Source organism: Carassius carassius, chromosome 21 (genome assembly GCF_963082965.1).
Source record: "Carassius carassius chromosome 21, fCarCar2.1, whole genome shotgun sequence".
NCBI lineage: Eukaryota > Metazoa > Chordata > Actinopteri > Cypriniformes > Cyprinidae > Carassius > Carassius carassius.
The window spans coordinates 13,664,833-13,682,446 of record NC_081775.1 but is presented as its reverse complement, the minus strand read 5'-3'; the positions used below and the strand labels follow the sequence as shown (position 1 = coordinate 13,682,446).

The 17,614-nt window shown below is 36.8% G+C and overlaps 1 protein-coding gene across 5 annotated transcripts in view; it reads left to right on the top strand.

Moving 5' to 3' along the window:
* Positions 1 to 17,614, top strand: part of ep400 (E1A binding protein p400) — a 53,832-nt gene that overhangs the window by 10,661 nt on the left and 25,557 nt on the right. For all 5 annotated transcript variants that reach the window (XM_059503388.1, XM_059503391.1, XM_059503390.1 and 2 more), the window contains 16 exons: positions 1,628 to 1,813; positions 2,002 to 2,142; positions 2,644 to 2,722; positions 2,810 to 2,868; positions 2,970 to 3,027; positions 3,106 to 3,195; positions 5,786 to 5,899; positions 9,036 to 9,223; positions 9,349 to 9,526; positions 9,653 to 9,789; positions 10,026 to 10,195; positions 14,534 to 14,708; positions 14,825 to 14,961; positions 15,058 to 15,244; positions 15,326 to 15,495; positions 15,909 to 16,099. In XM_059503388.1, the coding sequence (XP_059359371.1) occupies positions 1,628 to 1,813; positions 2,002 to 2,142; positions 2,644 to 2,722; positions 2,810 to 2,868; positions 2,970 to 3,027; positions 3,106 to 3,195; positions 5,786 to 5,899; positions 9,036 to 9,223; positions 9,349 to 9,526; positions 9,653 to 9,789; positions 10,026 to 10,195; positions 14,534 to 14,708; positions 14,825 to 14,961; positions 15,058 to 15,244; positions 15,326 to 15,495; positions 15,909 to 16,099 (2,260 nt within the window). The remainder of the gene's footprint in view (positions 1 to 1,627; positions 1,814 to 2,001; positions 2,143 to 2,643; positions 2,723 to 2,809; positions 2,869 to 2,969; positions 3,028 to 3,105; positions 3,196 to 5,785; positions 5,900 to 9,035; positions 9,224 to 9,348; positions 9,527 to 9,652; positions 9,790 to 10,025; positions 10,196 to 14,533; positions 14,709 to 14,824; positions 14,962 to 15,057; positions 15,245 to 15,325; positions 15,496 to 15,908; positions 16,100 to 17,614) is intronic.

Below are 17,614 nucleotides of genomic sequence, written 5' to 3'. Positions count from 1 at the left end.
CTGTGGTTTTCCTAGTTCGTGATTGGTAAACTTCAGATAAATCAACAAATCGGCTCGTTCAACCACGCACACGTCACGAAATCAAACCGATAGCTCACGAACTTTTTAGACATGTTTAAAAATTATCGGGAGGTCGGGAAGTGCTCGTAAGCCACTCTGCTCGGCTCGTAATTCATCGCAAATGATACGATCCGCGACCATACGAGCATACGCGATTTCCACACGATTGAAAAAAAACGCATGCAAACTCGTACGACAGCAAAAATCGCACCGTGTACGCCCACCTTTAAAGTGACCGCGCCTAATTTAGCTACTAGCTGCTGTAATGTTAATCCAAGAAAATTAAAGAAAAATCACTCACTGCTCTTGACTGCATTACATTCTAGTTTTAACAAGAATTTATGCACAGTCAAACCAAAAATTATCCAGACTCCAGATATAATTTTTGATATACATATTTTACTAGTAGGTACAGGACACTAATACATTTATGTAAGTGAGTATAAGCAAACTGTGACATATTATACCCCAAGAATCTTCATACAGTGAACTACTAGTGAAATAGATAGATATAAATGTTTTATCTATCTATCTATATATAAAATTGGGACCAAAAATTATTCAGCACCTTATAAAGCACCATGCATTGCTTATGTGGTTTTTTTTCTGAATTGCTAATGCAACTTTTTCACACCACAGACTGAACAAAATTAAGCATTGCTTGGTAATTGGTCAACAAAGTATTGATAGTTGTGTAAATATTGTCATAATAACAGTTGTCTGTAGTTTTGGTTGATTGTAATCATAAGTTATGACATTATCAAGACGAATTTGTTCTGACAGAGTTTAACTCTAAATTCATGTCATTTTATAACCATTTTAGAAGCAAAAGCAAATAAACTGTAATAATGTGAGAAATGTTCAAGGTGTCTGAATACAATTTGGTTTGATTGTACATTTAATTTTTACATTGAAGACTATCCAGTGCTATTTATTTTACATTTAATTATTTGGTTTCTGTACCTGGACACCTACAAACTTGAAAAAAACGTAAACTGTGTAAATAGCAAAAATAAATAAAAATGAACAAACATACAAATTAAAAATTTCAAACAGTGCCCACTGGTACAACCTTCAGCGGGGCCCTGCTGACCCCAGCTACGGCCCTGCCTGTGGGTGTTGAATACTGTGACCAAACACCAATAACACTTGTTATTTTGGAAAGAAATGGCATAAAATAATTGTTAATTTACAATGTTACTTTACAATGTTACAATTGTTAAGTGTTCCTGTGTTTTTGATACTCAAGAAAAAGAAGGCGAAGGCTTCAGTTTCTTAATCTTAAGAAATAATAGATTAACTCTTTAAATAATGAAACTTGTTACTTTCAATGAAAGTCAATAATAAAAAAAGACTTTTGAAAGGAGATTTAATGACTGAAGTTATTTATCGTAATTCGTGTAGGTCATAAATTCAAATCCTAATAGTCATAAAAAGGTCTTAAAAAGTCTTACATTTGACTGATTAAACCCTGCAGAAACCCTGTTTTAGTATGCATGAAAGTAGCACATTTTGTAGTATATGCTGCCTATAGTATATCACACAAGAGTGTAACGTGTTATTGTAGGAGAGTCATGTGAACCAGCGCATTGCAGAGCTCCGTAAAGAAGGCCAGTGGTCAGCTAGCCGCTTACCCAAGCTGCAGGAGGCCTGCAGGCCCAAATCCCACTGGGACTACCTGCTGGAGGAGATGCAGTGGATGGCGGCTGACTTTGCCCAGGAAAGGCGCTGGAAGATGGCTGCTGCCAAGAAGGTGAGAAGACTCGCACTCAGTCTATTATATTAGAAACTGATTATATGCACATTAAATGTAAATATATGATTATATGTAAAGGTCAGATGTAATGTTTTGTCCACATGATCTAGTGCCAATGACTGTTCAACATGGAGAAGGCTAAAATTCAACTTTGATTTTAAGTTAAACATGGTCTCTCTCTGCAGCTTGTGCGCACATGTGCACGTTACCATGTTGAACAGAAGAAGATGGAGGAACGTGAGAAGAGGGAGGAGGAGATGAGGCTGCGGCACATTGCCAGCACCATCGCCCGCGGGGTTGACTACTTCTGGTCCAATATTGAACAGGTACATTGACGTCATTTATACCAATATTATTTTAGTATTATATTAGTATTTATCACAATACTATTTATTAATACCCGAGTTGGATTTTATTATAGATTTTATTCTAGTTTTAGTAATTTTAGTACTTCAACTTAGTCATTTTAGTAACTTGCCAAGGCCAAGGCCACATTCATTTTTTTATGTTTACATTTTATTTCAGTTAATAGAACCTATATTTAATAGTTTTTAACTTTAGTTTTAGTTAGCAATAACAACACTGACTTGTACTTAAGTACCGGAACATAAATGAAAAATAAACGTAAAAACTTTTGTATGAGTCAAAAAAAGCTTAGCCCTCATTGACATTCACATTTGTTTGGTTTCATTAATGCATCATGTTTATTATAAATTAGTATTCACATTTAGAAAAAATCTCACAGTGACAAATGCTATTCCACTAAATGTGGAGGTTTGTCTTAGTTCCTCATAAAGAGTGTTTTTTCTCTCTCTGTCTTACCACAGGTTGTAGAAATCAAGCTGCATTTTGAGATCTATGAAAAACGACAAAAAGTTCTTGGCTTGCAGAAGGCTGTGAGTAAAGGTGAGATTAATTAATGTTATCTGATTTGTCTTAACTGAATGTTCAGACTTGGTTTATTAATTCAGAAGAGACTTTGTATTGCTACAGGCCAGTGTGCTAAAGTGACCCAGTCCTCTGGAGAGAAGTCCGATAAAGAGAGTAAAGGGGTAAGATCTTCTCCATGAATTCTCTGAGATCCTTCCTCATTGCTGCTTCACTCATCCTTTGATTGTACTTGACAATTTGTCTTCCCCTTTTTCCCTTTCAGCAGGAGACTGGCCTATCCCGCAAGAGAAAGTCAAGCACCTCGCTGTCGGATGTAGAGGGTACATAGTGCATTTATACATAGTTTCCTTACCGTTCTCTGCGTGTATGCTGCTGATTGATCTAATGTTGTTTTGTTGTTGAAGATGAGGAAAGTACAATAGAGGAGCAGGAGGCTGTGGAGGTGGGAGCTGATCAGAAAGCAGAACTGGCCGAACTAACAAAAGAAGGTAAGTTTTACATCTTAAACTTATGGGCATGTCTTTAAACAGTAATAAATTTAAATAAGTTTTCCTCCTTAATATTTTTTTAATATATCAGACTTAGTGCTGGGCGGTAAACCGCTTCATACCGAAAACCGTTGTATATTTTCATTACGATGTTAATTTTGAATATACCGCCATACCGGTGTATTTAATTACTCAGTGTTCGGGAACGAACGTTATGCTGCGCCGCGGCCGCGCGACACCGTTTCAGACGGACCCTTTACAATGTTGCACTTCTAAGCAGCGACTGCGAGGCGTGCTGAGGGTAAACACAGCAGTGCTCTGGTGTTACGTTATAACGCCTGTTTCACACACAGTCCAGCTGCACGAGATTGTCAGTGCGTTTTAAGGAGCGGTACGTCTGCAGCAGTGCAGCGATTGTTAACATACTGAGTTTTTTTTTTTGCTGTGCTGCAGGCGCTGAATTAAAGTGGAAGCAAATTGTTTGCGGGAAAAATTAACATGGATTGACATGGAAACGCAGTCACATGGGTTTTTGGCTAGGTTTAAAACAAGAAAAAGAGTAACAAGAATATCAACCAGCAGAAAATGCATTGTACACCTGATTATGCATAAAAAAAAAAAACGTCATAAACCGGAAAAGACCCGGTATAATAAATTATATATTATAATTATATATAATATAAATTTTTGGTCAAACCGCCCTGCACTAATCAGACTATGTACGAGCATAGTGTGTTACATGTTTAGACAGACTGAATTATATAATACTGATTTGGGGCATTTTTAAGGTTATTGATCATGCCTTCTCAAAAATATTTGAAACATACTGGTGCATCTCAATAAATTAGAATGTCGTGGAAAAGTTAATTTATTTCAGTAATTCAGTAAAACTCAAATTGTGAAACAAATAGTCAATTGTGAAATAAATTCAATGCACACAGATTGAAGTAGTTTAAGTCTTTGGCTGTTTTAATTGTGATGATTTTGGCTCACATTTAACAAAAACCCACCAATTCACTATCCTAACAAATTAGAATATGGTGACATGCCAATAAACTAATCAACTCAAAACACCTGCAAAGGTTTCCTGAGCCTTCAAAATGGTCTCTCAGTTTGTTTCACTTGGCTACACAAACATGGGGAAGACTGTTGATCTGACAGTTGTCCAGAAGACAATCAATGATACCCTTCACAAGGAGGGTAAGCCACAAACATTCATTGCCAAAGAAGCTGACTGTTCACAGAGTGCTGTATCCAAGCATGTTAACAGAAAGTTGAGTGGAAGGAAGAAGTGTGGAAGAAAAAGATGCACAACCAACTGAGAGAACCGCAGCCTTATGAGGATTGTCAAGCAAAATCAATTCAAGAATTTGAGTGAACTTCATATGGAATGGAATGAGGCTGGGGTCAAGGCATATAGACGTGTATTTGGCTACAGTTGTCGCATTCTTCTTGTTAAGCCACTCCTGAACCACAGACAATGTCAGAGGCATCTTACCTGGGCTAAGGAGAAGATGAACTGGACTGTTGCCCAGTGGTCCAAAGTCCTCTTTTCAGATGAGAGCAAGTTTTGTATTTCACTTGGAAACCAAGGTCCTAGAGTCTGGAGGAAGGGTGGAGAAGCTCATAGCCCAGGTCGCTTGAAGTCCAGTGTTAAGTTTCCACGGTCTGTGATGATTTGGGGTGCAAAGTCATCTGCTGGTGTTGGACCATTGTGTTTTTTGAAAATCAAAGTCACTGCACCCGTTTACCAAGAAATTTTGGAGCACTTAATGCTTCCTTCTGCTGACCAGCTTTTTGAAGATGATGATTTCATTTTCCAGCAGGATTTGGCACCTACCCACACTGCCAAAATCACCAAAAGTTGGTTAATTGACCATGCTGTTGGTGTGCTTGACTGGCCAGCAAATTCTCTGGGGTATTGTGAAGAGTAAAAAATTAGAAACAAGAGACCAAAAAGTGCAGATGAGCTGAAGGCCACTGTCAAAGAAACCTGGGCTTCCATACCACCTCAGCAGTGCCACAAACTGATCACCTCCATGCCACACTGACTTGAAGCAGTAATTAAAGCAAAAGGAGCCCCTACCAAGTATTGAGTACATTTACAGGAAATGAACATACTTTCCAGAAGGCTAACAATTCACTAAAAATGTTTTTTTTTTTTATTGGTCTTATAAAGTATTCTAATTTGAGTTTTTGTTAAATGTGAGCCAAAATCATTACAAGTAAAAGAACCAAAGACTTAAACTACTTCAGTCTGTGTACACTGAATTTATTTAATACACAAGTTTCACAATTTGAGTTGAATCACTGACATAAATGAACTTTTCTACGACATTCTAATTTATTGAGATGCACCTGTATTGTAACATTATGCAGTTATATAAATCTGTTTATACAATTTAATAATTTCATAATGTTTTCAAATGTTTTTAGTGGATTTAAATATGCAATTGAATTTTGTGCACAGGCTAATAATTAAGTTTATACCGTTTTCAGTGTGGTTTCAGTATGCATTACAGCAGCTATCAGCCACTGAAAACTCATATAGCAGAGCAACTGTTATAAACTGTGAGTTTGTGTCTTGTAGCTGAAGTGCCATTGGATGATCTGGTGAAGAAGTATACTGGTGCTTACGCAGAGGGTTTTGAGTGGCCGCAGCCTTCCAGTCAGAGCGAAGATGAAGACAGAGAGGAGGCTGAAGGTTTGTGTTAGGGCTGCACAATTAATCACACTTCTAATTGCGATTACAATTATGGATGCCACAATTACGTAATGGTTCAAAGCGGCAATCAATCTATTAAAGTCCATTTATGTTATTGTGTGCTTAAGAAGCATTTTTTTTTCTTCTTTATACATGTTATCTTAAGGGTTTTTCCCATTATTTTAATTTTAGTTTTAGTATAACATTATAATACCATTCATATTTTTACTTTTTTTATAATTTAAAGAAGAAACCAATCCGATGTATAGTTGACATTTGATGCTTAATACTATATAAAAGCACTAAAACGTTTTTCATTTAGAGTGTTTCAGGCTTGTTTATTTTCATATAAAATTGTGGCATGCAGTTACAATATCAAGGGAATAATTGACAATTATGATTTTTGTCATAATTGTGCAGCCCTAGTTTGTGTACGTCTACTGCTTAAGAACTAACTTTAGAGCCCCATAAAATCCCTGAAATACAAAAGGATTGAAATAAATCGGTACTTTTGGCAGTATATTTATTTGATGTCACAGTAGGGCTGCCCCCTAATAGTCAACTAACCGTTAGTTGACGAGAAGCTTGGTCAACCAAAATTGTATTAGTCACTTAGTCGAAGAAGAAGAAAATCCACAGGCGAAGTCACGTTGTTCATGACAGACAGATCGTTAACAGCTTCAGGGATGTGATTTTTCTGTATAAATATGGATTTCCGTATTTTCTGACCTCTGAGGTGTGACCTATGTAATTTGCGTACACACGAGTTGGTTTTCTGTTTTTTGGAGGGGGTGGGTTACTGCAAGATGATTGAAATGGCACAAATATTTAGGCAATTAACTAAATAAACAGCGAAAAGATTGTTTTCTAAAACATCATGGACAGAATGGTCCTGAGAGCGCTGCTTGAGCTCACAGTGCCATCTACAGGACAGTTAAAAATGTTATAGGTGCCATGTGCGAGTAGAATCGGTATTACTTGACATTCTTTCAGTCAGTGCTTCTGATTTAAAATGTTCATCTTAATGTCTATTTAGTTTTATTTTATTTTAATTACCAAAGCGCACACACACACGCATATATATATATATATATGTATATTAGGGCTGTGAATCTTTGGCAAGGCAGCGATTCGATTCGATTACGATTCATAGGTTTTCGATTCGATTCAAGAACGATTTTTGCAAATTTAGAACGATTCAATTAGATTCAATTCACAATTCAATTAGATTCGATTCGATTATAACGATTCGATTCTGCATTCTTTAAGTGCATTCATGGGGTTATTTAAATGCTTCTACTAAATTCTTTAAATGCTTAGTCAGGGGGCAAATTACAGAAGCATTTATGGTTGGAGAACCATAGGTTATAAAAAAAACAACTTTTGTCCATTGTTAAATGCTAGTTTATGATGCGACATGGCATACGTAAAAATGTATGTAAGCCAAGTTTTTAAAAAAGAGCTTAAAGAGTATTATGTATAAGCTAACATTTTGTCACACCAGGGGTGTAGCCATAATTTCAGAAGTGACAGAAATGTCAAATACAATAATTTTATGTATGTAGCCTATATAATATTAATAATAATAATAATAATAATAATTATAATTATTATTTTATTTTTTTTACAAGGAATTATCTTCTTTTTTAATTACTTTTAATTAGCTGTAATAAATCAAATACACTGCTGGACAATAATCAATCATTTGTAATCGATATTTTTTTCCTAATGGCAATTTTATGATTGTTTTATATACTAGGCTACATTTAATTAGCAATTATGACAAGAGTTAAAACAGTTAAAAATGTTATAGGCGCCTGTGCGAGTAGAATCGGTATTACTTGACCTGGTGACTTTTTATGAATGGTAAGAATTTGAGATTGCTTAGTGCTGTCATAAAATCATTAATCAAAATCATTAATAATTGTAATGTTTCCAAACTTTTGCCAGGCACTTTAATAATAACCATTCTTTTAATACTTTATTATATATTATATTATATTGTTGGCATGATTATTAAATGCTGCTTTTTATTTTTCACAGGACAATAGTATGAATTATTACAACATAAGTTATGGCTTCATCTGAAATATGTTAGTAGCAGCAACTTTATGTGGCCGCTTGATTTAATGTTAACAAAAATGTGCGCTATTCAGGTGTCTATGCAGAAAGGTGAAAGCTGAATAGCATTGTGCGCTCACTGCATGACAGATGGAAGCACCGATGTATTCACTTGTGCTTATAATACTTTTTTGGTCTTACAGATAAGAGGAATACATATTTTGAATCCGTAAAGACTCCACATTTATTTGTGTGCACTCACAATAACAAAAAAACTTGTGCTTTTGTAAAATAATGGCAGGATGGGCTATCTGCCATTTTGGTCTCTGTGAATTTGAGCTTCAAACTCAAAAATTATGTGTATACTTGCCTTATAGATGTGAAAAATACAGAGAGGGAGGACTAGGGTTGTAACGGTACACATATTGGTACCGAATATTACGGGTACGGGTCTTTCATTTTGGTACGCATGTGTACCGATTAAATGGTTCACTTTTTTTAGGAAATTCAGATGTAAATGCTGTTTTAACGCTCTTTGACATGGCACAACAGATCGCTGTATAAAGGCCCCAGGTCTGACAGCAGCATTAAGCGCAAGCGTGATAATCCCTTCCTCTTTATTACTAATTTTAACATGAAATAAATATGAATTGACATCTCACCCCTCACGTAATCACTCAATCAGTGTTTTAACCATGGAAAGAAGTCATTAAAACATCTTGTAAACAAAATGTCACAGCATTTCATTTACCTCAGACAAGTCATCAGTGTCTACAGCTCATTATTTGCTAGAGAAATGAATTCAAGTGAAGAACATTTTGCAAAATACTATAGACTATATACTTCATTATATTTTACTTTACCTGTTAGTGATGTCTTAATTATGTAACGTATGTTCAAATGTACAGCCACTCTGTAAATTATTATATTTCAATAACAAAAAGAAATTGTATAATTTAGAAGTTAGTTTAAAACCGTTTATTTAAAGAAAGCAATTTGTTCACTAAACCATTGTTTAATAGAAAACAAGGGCAACCCTATGTTACAGTAACAGTTTATGCTCTTCTCTGTTCAGACATGGATTCTCTGTTGGACAGTCCACATGATGCAGTGCTGATAGACTCTTTGCTGAGTATGGATCAGTACCGTGGGGCTGAGCGAAAGGCTTCTGGCCCTGATGGGAAGCCCACCAAGGATATCGCTGAGGTCGCTGCAGCAACAGACTTGATTCTGCCCAAAGGCAGCGCCAGGACCACTCTAACTGTGAGTCATTTACACCCTTACTCACAGGGACTGTTCAAAACATTATGATTACAGATTTAATTAAGCAGTTGTTTAAATCAAGTGGTCTCACATTGTCTGATGACTCATGGATCGTTTCCTCTCAGAGTGGTTCCCCTCCTCCTGCTCTGCTGCACGGTTCTCTGAGAGAGTACCAGCAGGTCGCGGTGGAGTGGCTGGCAAGCCTCCACCGCAAAAACCTTAACGGCATCCTGGCAGATGAAACTGGCCTTGGCAAAACTGTACAGACTGTGGCTTATTTTGCTCACTTGGCCTGCAACCAGGGTACCACCAGCAACCAAATTTAACAATTTTATAGACTATTACATTTGGTTTTCTTCTCAAAGCATTTGTTTATTGTAATTTTAAGAATAAAATGCAACACATTCTGCTGTCATGTGGATGTTGCAGGTATCTGGGGGCCACATTTAGTGGTGGTTAGGACCTGTAAGCTGCTAAACTGGGAGATGGAGTTCAAACGGTGGTGTCCTGGACTGAAGATACTCCTGTACCTCGGTAGCAGAAAGCAGCGCAGATACAAGAGATCGGTATGAACCAGAGAAAGCCAGCTAGCCCAATATGTACTCTCACATACTGCACACCTGTCTATCCATCCCTGTTGCTGTGGTCTAGCTGTTTTGCATTAGATAATTCCTTAAAATAGTTTTCAAATCAGTTTATAGGCCATTGAAATCTTTGATAATTAAGTTGGGTAGCTTTGGTCCAAGCCTTTGTCCATGTTTTGGTATGTTCTCACTTTCCCACTGTTGTCTTGTGTGTGCAGAGGTGGAGTGAGCCCAACAGCTTCCACGTGTGTGTGACTTCATACAAACTTCTGCTGAAAGATCAGTCTCACTTCCTGAGGAGGCGCTGGAGGCACCTGGTGCTAGACGAGGTGCAGCTCATCAAAAACATGACGGAGAAACACTGGGAGACCATCTTCAACATAAAGAGGTTAGGAACAATGCAACTGTTTTCTATACAGTATCTGTTGGTATCATGTTTTCTAGAGAATATTCACAGTAAATTTATCAGTTAAACAGCTGTTTAGAAGGAATGCAAAAAATAATAACACCATTCAATTTAATAGTTACTTATAGCATGTAAAATGAATGATTTTTGATTTTTTTTGAATTTTATTATTTCAGAAAAAAAGTATAGAAATTTGATATCCGCCATTTATTGGTTGTAATGTGCTATGCATCCTTTCTACTCTATTATTATTTTAGTTTTTTTAGTTATTTTAGCCTAAGTTTTTACATTATACTATTTATTAATGTTTTGAAAGATTTTTTTTATATTTTAAGTTTCAATTTATAGCTTCATTTCATTTAGTTTTATAATGTGCATTTAGCCTTTTTTATTTCAGTTTTGGTAATTAAACATTCTTTCAGTCAGTGCTTCTGATTTAAAATGTTCATCTTAATGTCTATTTAGTTTCATTTTATTTTAATTACCAAAACGCACACACACACACACATATATATATATATGTATATTAGGACTGTGAATCTTTGGCAAGGCAGCGATTCGATTCGATTACGATTCATAGGTTTTCGATTCGATTCAAGAACGATTTTTGCAAATTTAGAACGATTCAATTAGATTCAATTCACAATTAGATTCGATTCGATTATAACGATTCGATTCTGCATTCTTTAAGTGCATTCACGGGATTATTTAAATGCTTCTACTAAATTCTTTAAATGCTTAGTCAGGGGGCAAATTACAGAAGCATTTATGGTTGGAGAACCATAGGTTAGAAAAAAACAACTTTTGTCCATTGTTAAATGCTAGTTTATGATGCGACATGGCATACGTAAAAATGTATGTAAGCCAATTTTTTAAAAAAGAGCTTAAAGAGTATTATGTATAAGCTAACATTTTGTCACACCAGGGGCGTAGCCATAATTTCAGAAGTGACAGAAATGTCAAATACAATAATTTTATGTATGTAGCCTATATAATATTAATAATAATAATAATTATTATTATTTTAATTTTTTTACAAGGAATTATCTTCTTTTTTAATTACTTTTAATTAGCTGTAATAAATCAAATACACTGCTGGACAATAATCAATCATTTGTAATCGATATTTTTTTCCTAATGGCAATTTTATGATTGTTTTATATACTAGGCTACATTTAATTAGCAATTATTTAAATTTTCTGCACAGAATAAGGTAGAAAATATACTTTATAGTTTCTGTACTGTAATAAATGTCAATTAGCACTGCATCATTCATAAATTGTTTGTGGGTTTCATCAGTTCATTCTGCTTTTATTCAGTTTAGCTGCAGATATAGCCTGGCACGTCTATGAGAGCGAGATCGCTTCTCTTTCAGTGTGAAAACGTCTTCATCTCTATTTAACTTTTCCTCTCCATCAGCGAAAGACATCTGGCAAGTTTTCTCTCAGAATCAGTTTGCTAATGAAACAAACGCTACTTTCATGCATCTGATTATCAGATAAATCTCGTGCTCTTATATCAAGGTCGTTGTTAATGCTGTGGTTAATTTTAAAAGTTTCCTTCGTATATTCGGTTCATCCGCATTGTTTAAACACATTTATCATTCAGTCGAACTGTGCGTATGATTTAGACACTTACATTTCTGCTCCGTCTATGCAATAAATACAGCTGTCGACGGCTCCGATAACTCCGTCGGTAAGATGCAGAGAGCAATTGACAAACTACAGAAAAGTATAACTACTTCACGTTAGCATTACTGGCCACGAGTCCTATAGATCAGGGGTTTTCAAACTGTGGGTCGCGACCCACTCGTGGGTCACGGAATGGAACAAGGTGGGTCGCACAAAGTCACTTGGCTGCAGCTAATTTTGCGTTTCAATGACACACAGACACTAACACAGTTCAGTCTAGGGCTGCACGAATGTGACGAGTGGGGCGGGGCCTAGTGCCATGGGAACAGAGCTAGGCCGGTGGAGTGATTGGGAAATGAGCAACACTCACCGGTCTCAAGAACCACGGAGGAGATCGGAAAGATACAAAAGAGGAGCGATGACAGTGAAGGACGAGAGAGGACCAGGCCTGGGTTTTATTTTGTGTTTGTTTTTTATTTGTGCACGGCAGTCATCCGAGAGGGGCTGTCGCGCTGTTTTGTGTTTATTTGGTTATTAAAACTTTGTTTGATTGTCCGCCGGTTCCCACCTCTTTCCACGAAGGAGTCATCGAGGCGGTGGGCTGGAGTGAGTTCGCCCCCCCCCCCCCCCCCGGCAACTCACTCCAGCCCACCACATCGAGCACCCTCGGCGGCAGACTCCTTCGCCCTGCTCGATGGCACTGCGGATTCACCCCAGCGGCGAAGGATCTTCGGCAGCGCGCCCCTCCTTCCTCCCTGGCTTCGGCACCAGTGTAAAACATTAAAATCTTCACAATCACAGGAAGAAGGAGGCGGGAACTGGGAACCCACTCATCACAACGATATAGCCCACCAACATTAATAATGAACTGCAATATCCTTAGTGTGATTTTCAAATTGCAATTAAGTCCGTGTGCGTTGCGTGTTTTGAAGGTCTCAGAGCAATGTCATTAAAAGGTTCAATCGGTCTTTTTTTACCTATTTCACAATTATTTTAATCTCCAAACTGTTTTAGATAGTTCTGCTTTGCTTCTTATGCTTTTCTAAAAAAGTGTTGGATTGTGCTCCGTTCTCGCCGACACACACGGAAGGATCATGAATGCAACAAAACACAGCAGCGCAGATCACACTTCACTGGAGTGAGCCTGCTTCACGTTTTTATGGACACTACATATTTTAACGCCAGTAAACAAAAATTAAAACTTGTAAATTTGTAGTGAAATTTTCAGTTGTACTCTAAAATAAAATGGTTATTTTTCTTAAATACTTAATTTCTGTCATAAAAATTTTAAGTAAGATTAGGTTTAAAGTAATTTCACTCGTTGTTTTTTTTTTTTTTTTAATATTTTGGTGGGTCGTGAAATATATTACACTTGTCTAGGTGGGTCGTGGAATGGAAAAGTTTGGGAACCACTGCTATAGATCACACGTCAGCTGCGTCAGAGACGAACGGAGCGCGAGCGCAATCCTGTGACAGTCTCAGTCGGTAAACAGTGGAGCGCGTGAAGGACAGATAAGAGGCACGATTCATATATATATATATATATATATATATATATATATATATATATATTTATATATATATATATATATATATTAGGGCTGCAAGATATTGGGAAAAAATAACATTGCGATATTTTATTTTTCTGCGATATGAAATCTAATCAAATTTTTTCTTACAAACAAAAATGGGGTGAGCACACTTACATTCTCATTTTAAATGATTTAAACATCGACACCATCGTGTCAATTGATTAATATGTGCGAGGGAGAGAGAGCTAGACAGCGCTCGTGTTGTTTGAAGACGGTGAGCGTGCGGCCAGGGCTCGCTCGCTCGCTCTCTCTCTCTCTCTCTCTCTCTCTCTCTCTCGTACAGTTAATGAATAACGGATCAACTACGACAGCCTACATCGCACATCCTGCGATGTGACTATCGTGGATTCGTACATCGCGATATTGATGCTTAAACGATACATCGTGCAGCCCTTATATATATATATATATATATAAACGATACATCGTGCAGCCCTTATATATATATATATATATATATATATATTTTATTTATAGTTTTAGTTTAATTATACTATGCCTCTACACAATACTTTGTATGTATTAGGGCTGCCCCCGACTAAAGATTTTTCTGGTGGACTCGTAGTTGTTCATGTAAAGCATTTGTCGACTAATGGCATGTTTATTAATTATCGATTTAAATCATAATAATGTGCCTTTAATTGCCTACATAGCCTATTCACCCAAATGCACGCATAAGCTTGCAACAGCGCACCGGCAGACGAATTAATGATTATGAATGAATCAGGGAAAAACAGTAAGGAGGCTGCATTAACATTTTAATAATTTGATAAAGTAGCACTTTCTTTTTTTTTTCTTTTTAAGAGATGGCGACACTGTCGGCGACACTGACTCATAATTTTTTTTGCAGTAGTGGATGCACCTGTATGCATGTTTCATACAGATTACTTAATCTGAAAATATTTGTTTTTAATTTGAATTGGTTTATTTGGAAGATGATCTTAATGATTAATGATCTGTGTGACTTCATCAATGTGGATTTTTATTTCTTTATTTATTTTATGGTTAGTCGACTTTTAGGGGCAACCCTAGTATGCATTCATATATTGTAATTGATTTTAAGTATGCATGTTATTTTTTCTCTGTCTTCACAACAGTCAGCAGAGGATTCTCTTGATCAACACACCTCTGCAGAACACTCTGAAAGAGTTATGGACCATGATCCACTTCCTCCTGCCTGGAATCACTCACCCATACCTCAACTTCCCCATCAAACCCGGCACTGATCAGAACCAGGACTACTGCCATAAACTGGTCATCAGACTGCACAGGGTGAGGCTTGCTGGAAGTTGTTATTGGTGACTTACACCACAGAATTATATACTTTTGCTTAAATATCTTATCGGAGCACCACAATCCTATTTTTGTTTTCTTCCTTTCTGCTGTAGATGATTCAGCCCTTCATCCTGCGCCGTTCCAAGAGAGACGTGGAGAAGCAAATGCCTAAGAAGTATGAGCACATTCTCAAGTGCCGTCTGTCCAAGAGGCAAAAGAGCATGTATGAGGACATCCTCATCCAGCCCAGGTCAGCACAGAACACATTCAGCCAAACACAACCTTATCCAGCTCTTTTCCAGTTCATCTGTTTTGAGTGATACTCTGCCTTTCTACTGCCTTCTAGTGCACAGGAAGCACTGAAGTCTGGACATTTTGTCAGAGTCCTGGAGGTTCTTATGCAGCTGCAGAAGATCTGCAACCATCCAGACCTGATCCAGCCCAGAGACACATATAACTCTTATATATGTCAACCACTGCAGTACAACACCCCATCATTACTGCTCACAGCCCTGCAGCAGGACCACTGGACGGTTAGGAAGATAAATAAACACTTGGATTGTGGAATGTAGAAGAAAAATGTTTGTTTGACTGATTTTAATTTTCTTTTCCAGACTGTAGATATGTCACTGTTTGACATAATCGGTAATGAGGGCAGATTGACCCGTTATGAAGTAGAAGAGGCTCTGCCTAAACTCAGAATGACCAAACAGTTGATTGAAGAGATCTACAATGGACGCGACCCACCAGCCAGACCCAGACCATGCAAGATCAAACCTATGAGGTGTCCATCCATCCATGCAGACATATCTGCTTTGAACACATACCCGCCATTGTTATGTCATATGGATTTCTGTAGTTTTATTAAAATGACATAATATTTTTAAATTAGGCAAACCAATTAATACCACAATACAATAAAATACTCATGTTGATGTTGCTGTTTTTACACCAAAAATTGTCACTTCCTTCAGAATAATGCATGGAATTACTTTCTTGCTGAATGAATAAACATGTTGCAGGTTTTTTTCTATTAAATACAAATGCAAACATTAAATGTTAAACATTGTTATATCACCTAATTATGAAAGAGGAATTTATTTTCCATTTTTATTTTTATTTTATGATGATGTGGACATGTACAACAGGATTGGTCCATATGAATTGATACTAATTGTTGCATAATTTTAATTTCAGGTTGTTCCTGCCGGTGCAGTATGGAACTAAACCAGAGGGGCGCCTGGTCCCCATGACTAGCAGCACCACTCAAGCCCCTCGTGCCACTGCTGTGACTACTGCCCCCACCACCACTACCAACCCTGCTACTGCAGCTCCAAGCACACAGTCCAGAGGCAAATCACCTCTTACCACAACCACTTCTGCACAGGGTAAGACCCCTTCTTGTGTAACATCGAACACAAATGTGTTTGCACACTTACACCCAGAACTGTATAACAGTCTGTAAGTTTTGTGAAGTGATATGATATATGTAGTTGTGCTTCTTCCCTAAAAATATGCTCATGTCAGTTCTTGTGTGTGTGTGTGTGTGTGTGTGTGTTGTTTTTTCTGGCCATCTTACTTAATGGTGACATCTGTAAGATTTATTTTACGTCAGAAAACATTATCTTAAGCCAGTTTATGTACATTAACTAATATAAGCATGCCATTAATGGGTTTATCTCTCCCAGAGGTGTAAGCATTGAGCCTCCCAAACATCATCAAACACAATAAAGAGCAGGTGGATCAGATCAGGGTTGTTGTTGTTTTTTTGTTTTTTTTGCTAAACCTGTAGCCAGAGTTTGGGTCATGGCTAGTGTAACAGGCTGAGCCAGAGGGTGTTAACAATGATTGTGCTTAACAATTGAAAAAAAAAAAATGTGGTTACAAAAGTGCATGCCAAAATTCAAAGACTTGCCAAAATATGCAGATACAGTGGGGTAAAACAAGGATAAATATTGGCTGTGCTTTTGCAAAAATTTGATTCAAAATTTTGGTTTCAGATAGGATGCCTTATTGTAACTAATACAAAACTTCCGTTACAAATAATACATTTCATAAATCTTTCTTTCATAAATCTCTCTGCCCTTTAGCAAGTAAAAAGAATAATTTTTAATAATATTTTTTTTTATGCTTTATGAGGGTTCAGTGAAATCCCAAAATTTTCATTTTTGGGTTAACTATTTCTTTAAAATCAACATTAAATGGGAATTGCGATCAAATTGTAGGCTTGGACTTCATTTTGTCCATTGGGAATTGATAGGATTTTTGTCATTTGTTAACTGCTCTTATAATTGAATTGCTTCATTAAACAACAGTTTTCTATCAAAATAATAATCATAATAAATAAAACTATTGTCAGCTTTAATTTCATGGTGACTGCAAGCAATCAAATAAATGGCAATCCTCTGGCACTATTAGCTGTGAGTTTTGCATGGGCCAGCATCTCTCACCACCAAACAAAAAATCTATATTTTGTAACAAATTGTAAAATTTTATCTCCCAAATAACTTTTTATTTAGAGGATTAAAAAATTAATCCTTCAACCCCATTACACTCGCTCTGATCGGTCCATTCAGACTAGGGCTGCACAATTAATCGAATGCGATTGTCATGCACATCTTGACAGTGAAGCCGGTTCTGTGATTAGTGGTGAATCTCCATTACCTGCTTTCAGATGGAGCAGCATTTACTACACAGAACCATAGATCTCTGACAAGCTACGTAAAAAAACCGCAGATGATATAATCATGCAATTCTGAAATCAAGGAAATCGTTTGCGATAATGACAGCTGTTTGCGTAGCTTGTTAAGTCACCTTTATTTATATAGCACTATTGTGTCAAAGCAACTTTACAATATTAAATAGAAAAATAGTGTGTCACTAATGCAAAAAGACCAGAGTAA